Source organism: Pinus tabuliformis, chromosome 5_2 (genome assembly GCF_031772625.1).
Source record: "Pinus tabuliformis cultivar Carrire ecotype Pingquan chromosome 5_2, CPIR1, whole genome shotgun sequence".
In the NCBI taxonomy this organism is placed as follows: domain Eukaryota; kingdom Viridiplantae; phylum Streptophyta; class Pinopsida; order Pinales; family Pinaceae; genus Pinus; species Pinus tabuliformis.
Genome location: NC_142306.1, coordinates 843501428 through 843514346, shown reverse-complemented (window position 1 = coordinate 843514346; position 12919 = coordinate 843501428). Strand labels below are relative to the sequence as shown.

The following is a 12919-nucleotide window of genomic DNA, read 5'->3' as shown; positions in this document are numbered from 1 at the left end:
CTCAATTTTTTCCACCGGCACCAAAAACTCCAAAAAATCGCATTATAGACAACTCCTTAACCAAAATATTTGTTGACATGTTTTCACATGAAAGTATTAACCACAATATTTGTAATTTACAAATTTCAAGAAAAATTCTGAAAAAATGATACAAAATAAAATCTCGTTACGAAATACATGACTTCTCTCTTTACGAAATACATGACTTCTATCTTTATTCTTTGTTGACATTTGTTCACATCTATCTTTATTTTTTGTTGACATGTGTTCACATGAAAGTAAAGAAAGTTAAATAATATAATTACGTAATTTAGAATTACAAATTTACATTATGCTTTTTATTTATATTTACAGAAGTAAAACCATTAGTAATAATCACAGAATAACACCACAAATACCATATATAAAATGGACGCTGCCACATATTCTAGTTTCATTCTTCTTAAATTTCCATTAATTTATTTGCAAGTGATGAACCCTCCCATTTGGCTGCATCACCCACTTATCATCCCCACGCAATCTCGTCAATTCCTCACCATCCCAAACTATAACTACATTATGCCTTATACTTGTGTTTACACACAGTAAAAAGCAGTGAGTGACACGACTCACATTACATTTCATATAATAATTACTCCAATTACACACTCCACTTCATCACAGCCAGTTACATTTATTTTCAAGTAATGTTTTCATGTTGGGATCCTCCCATTGGAGGATTTCATCCCACCATTCTCTCTCACATTCTATGGACTCCAAATGATTTAACTTATCCCATTCCCCACGCAATATCTTCAATTTCGGACATTCCCGCACTGTGAGAAACTTGAGCATGGCGGGTAACAGTGACGCCCCCTCTCCTAGCCCTCCACTTGCTGCTCCCACTGTCCCCACACACTCCAACGACTTTAAGTACCGAAGACTTAAACTCTCCAGCTTTGGAAAACGCTTCCCCAATTCCAACTCCTCCGATTTATCGCATTCGGAAATGGTCAGCATTCTCAAACATGGCAACTCAGTCGGGAGCTCTTTCAACTGCTTACATGCATCTACCCAAAGGTATTCGAGCTTTGGGAAGTGAGGCACTCGCTCCACATCGCAATTCCTGAGAGTGAATCTTTTCAGATCTTTCATCACCTGCATGTCTTGAGGAAGGTAATTATGACCATTTCCACCCACAAATTCCAATCTCAGCTCTCTCATGTTTGACCAATTTGCCATAACCCCCTCCTTAACTCGTGATTTTATATTTGCACTCAAAACCCTGAGACGCCTCAGAATTTGCAGATCCTTTAAACAAGCAGACGCTCCTTCCGCATTGGCGTCCTTGTCGAAATCCAATTCAATCCTGGTCCTCCACATCGTCAATATTTCCAGTGAAGTCAATTCCTTGATCCCACGCGGAAGATGCCTCAAACTGTGGCACCTGTCTATTTGGAGGACCCTCAGACGTTTGAGTTCAGTTATCCTCTCAGGAAGGCACCGTAATTTACGACAGCAACTAATATTCAAGAATTGTAGCTCCTTCAGGTCGCCAATAGCTTCAGGGAATTCACGAATGTTGATGCAATAATATAGTTGGAGAGAGGCCAGGTGTTTCAGGTTCCCGATAGAAGATGGCAGAGACGTTATCCTAGTCTCACTAAGATCGAGGACCTTCAGTGAGGACAAGTCGCACAGGAACCTTTCCGGAACTTCTTTAACACCATAATTCTGATTTAATAGGAGAACCGAGAGGGACCGGCATGGGAAAGTTGTGGGCAGGCACCGTAGATCATTTCTCATCAATGACAGTTTTACACAGTCCTTGCTGACGACTTCCTCGAAGTTAAAACTTTTCAGGCTCTGTCCGGCTTTAAAACAACACCTCTGCTCTTTCTCCGCAGCAATGCGGATTGCCAAATCCCTAAGGATATCATGTATTTTCACCTCCTTGATCCTTCCGCCATAACCATGACTTACCACCTCAATCAGACAACGACCTGCTAGCTGTTTGATATGCAAGTCCCCAATGTCATGCAAGTAGCTGTCTCCACTTTCTTCCACCAGACCTTCACAGATCCACGTTTCTATGACTTCTGAGACCTCGATTTCTTGATCTTCTGGGTAAGCTGCAAAATATAGAAAACAAGTCTTTAAACGATGTGGTAGAACATCGTAGCTCCATCTGAGACGTTTAAATAGCTTTTTCTCCACTCCTGAGTGCAGGTCATAAAACGTGTCACTGACGTTTTTTATGTGATCTAAAGCAATCACCCACTCATTATGAGCACTAGTATGTTGTTTCATTGCAGCAGCGACTACATTTATGGCCAGCGGCAACCCCTTGCACTCCTTTGCGATTTCCCTGGCAACTTCCTCTATTTCATGTGGAACATTTCCATTTTGAAATGCTCGGCTACGAAACAGCTGCCAACCCTCCTCTTCCAATAGCGGTTCCACTTTTATAATCTCTTGCACATTCATGTTTGTACACACTTCTTTTTCCCGGGTCGTTAGAAGAATTTTAGAACCTGTGTCATGCAAGGACACTCCTAGCTCTTGAAGCTCATCACTCGTCCACGCCTCGTCCGCCCACATATCATCTAAGAGTAGAAGATATCTTCTATCCTTTAACCGGTTGCGCAGCATATCTCTTCGCCCTTCCGGATAATCTGGAAGTTGTCCCAAGCTTAATCTTTCGGCGACACACTTTTGCAGAGATGAGATATCGTTTCTGGAAACTGTTAACTTAATAATAAGGTCAAATGAAGACTTTACCTTCTCGCTGTTGTTGATGGTGTCAAGCAGCCGCGTTTTACCAACGCCCCCCATGCCGATGATACCAATTCTTTGAATGTTGCTATTTTCATCGGTTAACAATCTTTCAGCAACCTCCCTCTGTTCAGATCGCTTTGCGTCTGCAACAATACATGTTTCGGTGATCGGAATCGGTATCTGGGTGCGCGGAGTAGGGTCCCCATATTGCCCGCTGCTAGGAAAGTCGGTTTGCGCCCGATGCGAGTGGAATTGAGCAAGAATTCGGTTCCAATTTCTGATATCTTTGCTGATTTTATAGCGGCAGAGGCACTTGGGACAGCAACCAAGGTAGCTTTTGTGTTGCTGGTGAGCCTCGTACAGTTGGCCAATAGATTCAGAACTTACTCTTAGCGTCTCCGCCTTCTCCAACCAAATCCTCACTGTTGGTTTAGCTCTGTGTTGCTCTCGACGGAGCTCATCTTCTATCTCATTTTTAGCATTCTTCACGTTTTCGACATCTTTTCCCATCTGGGTGACAGCGCGAGGCAAACAAATGAGCACCTTCACTGGTGCAACGACTTTTTTGAAGAGGCTGATGAAACCTGCACTCAAGACATTGGCTGCAAATCCAGTACCAATTTCGGCCATTGCTTCACAAGAATAAAAAAGCGCGCGGTCTGGCAAACCAAAATAAACAAACAAGCCCCAAATCACACTGGCAATGCAAGATTCAGATCGCTGCTCCAACCGCTAAACCACCAGCAAAATTAGGATTTCTCCTCTAGCTCAAATTGGGCCAAGGCTATGCAGACCGACTGTCGAGGTGAATGCGTCCCGGAGTAGGCAACCATTATTAATAATTTGCCTTGTGGTTCTTGTTCACCTGGGGTCCACAGTAATTTCGAGAGAAATTCGCATTGGAACTGCGGGAAAGCAACTTGATATGACAGCCATTAGTACTCAACAGCTGTGAAGCAACTTGGACTTAGCGTGCAACGGAGGGACCTCACAAAAGCATCGAATGATTATGAACGAATGGCCATTCTTGACTTTGGACATGGAAGGACAGAGGATTATTGAATGTGTGTGTTCCTTCTTAATTCCCGGTAGAAACCTACTGTTTATGAATATTGAATTTTGTGTCCATCTCTTGACTTTCGACATAGAAGGACAGAGCATTATTGAATGTGTGTTCCTTCTTAATTCCCTGTAGAAACCTACTGTTTATGAATATTGAATTTTGTGTCCATCTCTTGACTTCCGACATAGAAGGACAGAGCATTATTGAATGTGTGTTCCTTCTTAATTCCTGGTAGAAACCTACTGTTTATGAATATTGAATTTTGTGTCCATCTCTTGACTCTGGACATAGAAAGACAGAGCATTATTGAATGTGTGTGTTCCTTCTTAATTCCCTGTAGAAACCTACTGTTTATGAATATTGAATTTTGTGTCCATCTCGAAAAAAAATAAAATATATATATATATGATTATCTAGTGTTTTATCGTTGTTAACCTGCGTTAGTATGTATCTACGGACCAGGTCTCCATAACAAGATTCCATTTTTCCCGTGCTGGAGATACAATGGATATGACTGAAATGGATTGAAACATAAATCGAGATTGAAATATATGTATCTAATGGTTGGCTATGAAAGTAGAGGTGAGTAAAAATATATTAAGATATAAATAGTAAAGTTTATTAATTTTAATTTATTAGCTGGTGCTTTACATTATATTATTATGCTTTATTAAATAAAATGTAAGTCTAATATAAAACTTAAAAGAATAAAATTTATGTTTTACACTAATTATTTATTATAATATTTATATTTTAAAATAATTATAATAAATATACAATTTGATTGGTATAAATGATATATTTATTAATTAATTAATGTTGTAATTTTAAATAATAAAATCATTATAACAATTCTAAGGGATGGAATAGCTTTTTTATTTTTTACACATTTATGTAATTTTCAAAAAATGTATTTCTTTAAATAGTTGGAATATTATGATTGTGTTATGGTGAAAAAGCCTTAAACACAAATATAGAATCTAATTGACAAGGTCAAAATCTGGGCAACATACAAACACATTATAAATTCCAGATACCATATAAAAGAGAGTACAAAATGACAATGAATAATGCAAAAAAAATTCAATAGATAGTACAAATGACAATGAATAATGCAAAAAAAAAATCAATAGGGAAGGAAAGAGGGGAACCAAAATCCTTATTGGATGATAGGGCCAAACAAGACGTGTGGGTTTATAGTGTGAAGGAATAAGCCTCCTTCAAACTCTTATAATTGCAATCAATGAATATCTAGCTACAAATCAACCTACGCCAAGAATCACAAATTTGATACTTGCCCTACTATTTCCTTTTCGCAAATTGATGGAGTCAAAAGCCTATTGATCCCATTTCAAAATACTTTTTCGCAAATTGATGGAGTCAAAAGCCTATTGATCCCATTTCAAAATACTCTTGTAGTTATTTGTTTATGCTAGAAGCCAATTCATTTATATAGAAATTCAACTTCACTGACAAGCCCTCTTTGAATCAATTTTAGAAGTGTGTTTTCAAATTCCCTTTAGCTATTATGACTTTTCCTCATATCCACTTTAGTAGAAACACATGGTTCCTCTATAGCCAAAGAACAAATAAAGTCTATTTCTCTCTAGTTATGTTGGGTATTTCATAGTCAGGGAACAACAAAACCTATAGATTTGAACATTTAATCATTCCACATGAATTTCAAATATTTACCCCACTAATACATCTAACTCAAAAATTAAGTGAAATGGGAGTTCAACATTTTTGGTTAATGTTGATTGTTCAAAGGAAAGGATGCTCTTACATTAGACATCCTTCGTAAGAAAACTACAATCATCTAGCTTATCTATAGATTGTCATGGATCTTCCACAAGAATGGTTCATCACAACAAATATATATGGATCTTCCATAAGAATGGTTCATCACAACCAATATGTCTCGATCTGCCACAAGAATGGTACATAACAACAAATATTGACATATTTTGAAATCTTAAATTATATGATTATTTTTGTAAATCCCTCATTAATTATTATTAACATAATGCTTGAATTTATGAAATAATTGAAATTTGAAAATGGAAGAACAAGCAAATAAACACGCCCATCCACATAAATGAATAGATGGTGTATCATGGGAAACTCAAAACAAGGGAAAACCCAACTACAAGGTGAGCATTATGCACTGCTAAACTATGGCAAGTACCGTGCTAAAGAATAAAACCTTTTCTCCTCCTAACAACTTGGAATTTAACATAGCCCAAGGGCCATCTAGAGTTAGGTTTTCTGCATCCTCAACCATCAATTAGAGATAAGGTTTTGGATTTTTTAAAATCTTCTTGAAATTCCACATGTGGATAGCCCCACATGTGTGAATAATATGGGTTAATGGAGCATCCAATTATACCATGATGGTCAACAAAGTAGTTCAATTTTTGGGAGGCATAAATTTTTTATATAACCTCCAATTGAAGTGATTTTTGCATGTTGAAAATGTCTCGTGTGTAGAATAACATTGAGAGGACAAACTCTAAGATTGTAAGGTTTTGACATTAAAAAAATTTATTTGATACCTCAAAATGGCTTAAAAAAAAAAAAGTATTGGCAATATTAGACCCACCAACATAGTATTTCTCCCTGATGAGGGAAGCTCATCACTCGTCCACGCGTCGGCCGCCCACATATCGTCCAAGAGTAGAAGATTTCTCCTATTCTTTAAACCGTTGCACAGCGTATCTCTTCGCCCTTCCAGATAATCTGGAAATTGTCCCAAGCTTAATCTTTCGGCGACACACTTTTGCAGAGATGAGATATCGTTTCTGGAAACAGTTAACTTAATAATAAGGTCAAATGAAATCTTTACCTTCTCGCTGTTGTTGATGGTGTCAAGCAGCCGCGTTTTACCAACGTCCCCCATGCCGATGATACCAATTCTTTGAATGTTGCTATTTTCATCGGTTAACAATCTTTCAGCAACCTCCCTCTGTTCCGATCGCTTTGCGTCTGCAACAATACATGTTTCGGTGGTCGGAATCGGTATCTGGGTGCGCGGAGTAGGGTCCCCGTATTGCCCGCTGCTCGCAAAATCGCGCCGTCTTTGAGAGGAGTTCAGAAAAATTCCGATTGCACTCTGTTACATCTTTGCTGATCCTATAGCGGGGGGGCACCTGGGACAGCAACCGATGCAGTTTTTGTGTTGCTGGTAAGTCTCGTACTCAGCGCCAATAGAGTCAGAACGTTCTTTTAACGCTTCCGCCTCGTCCAGCCAAGCCTTAACTGTTCTTTTAGGGCTCTGTTGCGCTTGATGGAGCTCAGTTTTTATATCATGCATTTTATATCCTGGACATCTTTTTCCATCTGGGTGACAGCCCTAGGCAACAAATAGACCATTTTCACATTTTCAAGAACTTTGTTACAGAGGGTAAAGAAACATGTGGCCAAGGCATTGCCTGCACATCCAATTGCAGTGTTTTCAATACTTCCGGCCATTGGATTCACGAGAATCACAAAGCGTGAGGTCTAGCAAACCAAAAGAAACAGGCAAACCCCAAATCACACGCGCAAGGCAAAATTGAGATTGCTCTCCACCTGCTGAATTATGATTTCTCGTCGCTCAAATTGGGCTAAGGCTATGCAGATGAACTCTTTAAGGTGTAGCCAACCATTATTAATAATTTATCTTGTGGTTCTCGTTCACCTGGTTTCCACAGTAATTGGGAGAGAAACTCGCACTGGAACAGCAGGAAAGCAACTTGATTTGACAACCATTAGTACTCAACAGCTGTGAAGCAACTCGGACTTAGGCAGGGTGCAACGGAGGGACCTCACAAAAGAATCCAATCATTTCCTTCCCTATTCATGGTTCCCATTATGAACGAATGGTCATTCTCGACTTTGGACATGGAAGGATAGATCATTATGGAAAATTAATTAATGTTGTGATTTAAAATAATGAAATCATTATAACAATTCAAAGTAATGGAATAGCTTTTTTATGTTTTTTAGACAAGTATGCAATTTTTAAAAAATGCATTTATTTTCAAATAGTTAGAATACTATGATTGTGTCATGTTGCAAAAGTCTTAAACACAAGTATAAAATAAAATCTAATTGACAAGGTCAAAATTTAGCCAACATAGAAACACATTATAAAATTTAGCCAACATAGAAACACATTATAAATTCCGGATACCATGTGAAAGATAGTATAAAATGACAATGAATAATGCAAAAAAAATTCAATAGAGAAGGAAAGAGGGGAACCAAAATCCTTATTGGATGATAGAGCCAAACAGGATGTGTGGGTTTATAGTGTGAAGGAATAAGCCTCCTTCAAACTCTTATAATTGCAATCAATGAATATCTAGCCACAAATTAACCTATGCCAATAATCACAAATTTGATACTTGCCCTACTATTTCCTTTTCGCAAATTGATGGAGTCAAAAGCCTATTGATCCCATTTCAAAATACTCTTGTAGTTATTTGTTTATGCTAGAAGTCAATTCATTTATATAGAAATTCAACTTCACTGACAATCCCTCTTTGGATCAATTTTAGAAGTGTGTTTTCAAATTCCTTTTAGCTATTATGATTTTCCTCATATCCACTTTAGTAGAAACACATGGTTCCTCTATAGCCAAGGAACAAATGCAGTCTATTTCTCTCTACTTATGTTGGGTCTTTCGTAGCCAAGGAACAACAAAACCTATCGATTTCAACATTTAACTGTTCCACATGAATTTCAAATATTTACCCCACCAATACCAACCCACGAGACATCTAACTCAAAAATTAAGTGAAAGGGGAGTTCAACATTTTTGGTTAATGTTGATTGTTCAAAGGCAAGGATGCTCTTACATTAGACATCCTTCGTAAGAAAACTACAATCATCTAGCTTATCTATAGATTGTCATGGATCTTCCACAAGAATGGTTCATCACAACAAATATGTCTGGATCTTCAACAAGAATGGTTCATCACAGCAAATATTGACATATTTTGAAATATTAAATTATACGATTATTCTGTAAATCCCTCATTAATTATTATTAACATAGTGCTTGAATTTATGAAATAATTGAAATTTGAAAATGAAAGAACAAGCAAATAAACACACCCATCCACATAAATGAATAGATGGTGTATCATGGGAAACACAAAACAATGGATAACCCAACTACAAGGTGAGTATTATGCGTTGCTAAACTATGGCAAGTACCATGCTAAAGAATAGAATCCTTTCTCCTCCTAACAACTTGGAATTTAACATAGCCTAAGGGCCATCCAGGGTTAGGTTTTTTGCATCCTCAACCATCAATTAGTGATAAAGTTTTGGATTTTTTTAAATCTTCTTGAAATTCCACATGTGGATAGCCCCACATGTGCGAATAGAGTGGGTTAATGGAGCGTCCAATTATACCATGATGGTCAACAAGGTAGTTCAACTTTTGGGAGGCATAAATTTTTTATATAACCTCTGATTGAAGTGATTTTTGCATGTTGGAAATTTCTCAGTCTGTAGAATAACATTGAGGGGACAAACTCTAAGATTTTAAAGTTTTTACATTAAAAAATTTTGTTTGATACCTCAAAATGGCTCTAGAAGGCGTTGACGATGTTGGACCCACCAACATTTAGAGGATCTCCCTGATATGAAGTCCCAACTAGAACTCACACCATTTGGAGTAGGATTCCTAGCAGTGGGTGATAGTGTAATGCCTGGACCGCAGAAACACGCAAAGAAAAGTATGATAATAGCATGTGAGAACAAGTTTGTGACCCTGCAAAGAGTCAAGTGTGAGGCATGGAGGTTCCAACACATGAAGGGAAAAGGAAGTATGCCCATTGGAAGCTTGTAATAGTACGCATCGTGAAAGGAACACATGAGTGAAATGACATCGCAAGCTAAGATGCAGAACAATCCAAAAATTAAAGTGATGAGCTAATCCAACAACACGCATTCAAAAAGATTCGTACAAATGCATACAAAGTAGTTCATAATCATATGCATAAGTTAAATAACATACATTTCCAATACAACAAGAATAATCCTACTATATTAAGAACATATGCATGAAAGTGTGTTGGCTCTAATTTTATTATTATAAGTGAAAGTTCCATCCATACATACACCAATGACAACTAGTGGCCCCAGTACTGGAACATTACAGTCAAGAACACCTACTCCTCCAAAGAAGTATACTCACTCTAGGCTATGGAGAAGTCAAGGCTCTTTGTTATGCTCTTGACCTGCGAGAAATCCAGAATACCTGAAATACAAAGAAATATAGCCCATAACACAAAATTATCACATGAAATGAGAAAAACTGCAAAGTATTTTATTATTCATAAACAGATTCAATGCTCACTTGCCTCTTCAAGGGGGCAACCTCCAATAGAGCAGAGCTCAATTACAATAAGACTTGATGATCTTTCCCTTACTAACTAAGACTATTTATATCTATATGACATCCAAAACCTTAACTACTAGTGGTCCCTCGCATAACACGAGTTAACCACTTTATTTATTAACTATGGCCCATTTACAACTAACAGTGGTCCCTTTTCTCTAATGCGGGTCAACCACTTACAATTATTAATGCAAGCCTTATTGACTCGTTAACTAACTATGACTCTGACTCAGCCCATTGAGCTTATTACATAAATAAAGTGGTTAGGGTTGGACCCTAAAATTCCCTCCCCCATCAAAAGCATCCTTGTCCTCAAGGCTGAAGCTGTGGAAACTGCTGAAGAATAACAGTTGGTGCCCAGGTCGCATCTTTTGGAGAGGTGTCTTTCCACTTGATAAGGACTTCCTTGATCGTGTGGCTGTGGAGAAGTCTTTCACAAGTATCGAGGGCTTGTTCTGGTCAGAGCCAAAGTGATCCTTCCTCATCCAATTTGGGTAGACTTGTTTGAACTCTGCAATTGTTCCCCACCACTTTCTTGTGGCATGATACATGGAAGACTAGATGGATTTTTGAAGTAGGTGGCAAGGCCAGTTTGTAGGTGACTACTCCTATGTGCTGAAGTATTTGATAAGGCCCATAGAATTTTGGTGCTAGTTTTTGACAACCCTTTTCTTTGAGAGATGTTTGCTTATATGGTTGGATTCGTAGGAATACCTGATCCCCTTCTTGAAATGCGAATGATGTTGGTCTGCATGTTGCTTCATTCGGTTCTGAGATTGATGTAGATTATCTTTGAGATGAGCTATCATGGCGGCATAGTTTTGTAGGAGTTGATCAATTGCATGTACTTTAGAACATCGAGGGTTATAAGAAATAGGTGAAGGTGGGAGTTGGCCATACATTGCCTCATATGGAGTCATCTTGGTGGCTTCATGATAGTTAGTATTATACCACCATTCAGCTAAATGTAGCCATTGTAACCATTGATGCTGCTTTTCTGAAGTGAAGCACCTCAGATATGTCTCCATGTAGAAATTCTCACTGTAGATCACCTGATAATGCAATGTAACTAAAGCAAAATACTTGATCTACTTCTACTATCAAACTTGTGGAAGCTTAATTGATTTTGAGCAAGATCAAACAGAAAACATATAACAAAGAAGAAGAATCAATCACACATGAAACACAGAAGAATACTTTGGGGAAAGCCTTAGCTAAAAAACCCACTATTTGTATTATCATACAAGGTGGAAATACATCAAGATTACACAAAGCTTTAGCTCTCACAGCTAACCAGCTCTCATTACAATCCTCCTCTATGCTCACAGGCAAACAAGGCTTCTCATAAACCTTCTCCTCTGCCCTCCAAGCCTCCTATTTCCTTGTGTTGTTTCTCCTGGGTGATCTTACTGTTACCAGGTGTAACACTAATCACTCACACCTTGTAAAACTACGCAATCCTCAAGGAACCTTATTCCTTCTGCATGGATGGGTTTCCTTTATAGGAAAATTCCTCCAACTGATAGTACAATGTCCCTGTCTTTAATCTCAACTGGGCCTTTGTCTGAACTGACATGCATGATTTATTTATGAGAGAATATTCAGTTATCTGGAGTACACTAGTTTCATGCATGCATGCATTAACTGACTGAACTCATAATCAGTTCCACAAACTATTTGGAACTAATCTAACTAGACTTAACTTAGTTAACTGAGCTAACTAATTACAACTCAAATACAACTCATCCTTATCTCCTTAATTAAGGGATAACTTCTCAATCAAAGGGATAACTGTTGCATGACTTCACAAAGACTTCATGTTTGAATTTCTCCTACTCATTAACTCAGGATGAATTAATTAATTATTTTTCAAATAGCTGGTGAGACTAAATTCAAATTTTAATTCTCAATTTTAATTTAAGGACAAATTAAAATTAGAATATACTAAAATGATATCCTTAGAAATGTTATTTTTAGCATTTCTTGTTGCTATTTTCAACACTCCCTCTCAACAAGAAAGGAATTCAACTTGATCCTAATCTTGAACCTTTGGAATGTTTTGCATGCAACACTTCTCCCTAGTGTTGTTGCTCCAGCAACTCCAGAAACAAAAAAATATCCAGCCTGAATCAGAATGATGCCTCTGTCATCAAAGTCTCTGACTGCATCAATCACACTGATTCCTCCTGCTGCATATGTGCTACTATTGGTCCTATCTCCCAGCACTACATCCGCACTACACCTCCTCTCATCATGTTGCATCGTGCTGCCCACTGCTGTACTGCAACTCAATTACTGAGAAGTAAGTAACTGATCTCCCAACTAACCTCCCTATTGGGCTAGAAACACCCTCTGATGTTGAAGCTCCCTATGCCACTCCATCCGCATCTATGTCTACCCACTCAGCCAATCCTGCTACTCCTCATCGGGGCTCTCGTAGCAAGGTCTAATCAAAGAGGCTGGGTACCTCAAGGATCCTACCCCTATTTCAGCCTTCATGGGACTATCACTTCACATCGGCCCACCTCACACCTAGAGGTATGGCTGCATGTGATCCCTTTGCTGACTTGGCTCGAAACATCCCCCTACTAGAGGTCTCTACATGAGTGGATGCCTCCACTCAGTCTCCTCTCAGCTTCTCCAATTGTGGCTCCTCCATAATTGTCTGAGACTTCTTCTAGGACTGCATGTTGAGAGGTAATTTA

The 12919-nt window shown here is 38.3% G+C and overlaps 1 protein-coding gene across 1 annotated transcript; it reads right to left on the bottom strand.

Annotated features, from left to right (window-relative positions):
- Positions 1-657: 657 nt before the first annotated feature.
- LOC149161950 (disease resistance protein RPS5-like) lies at positions 658-3387 on the bottom strand. The gene has a single exon (XM_089435056.1). The coding sequence runs from the start codon at positions 3385-3387 to the stop codon at positions 658-660; it is 2730 nt and encodes a 909-aa protein (XP_089291182.1).
- Between the last annotated feature and the right edge of the window lie 9532 nt (positions 3388-12919).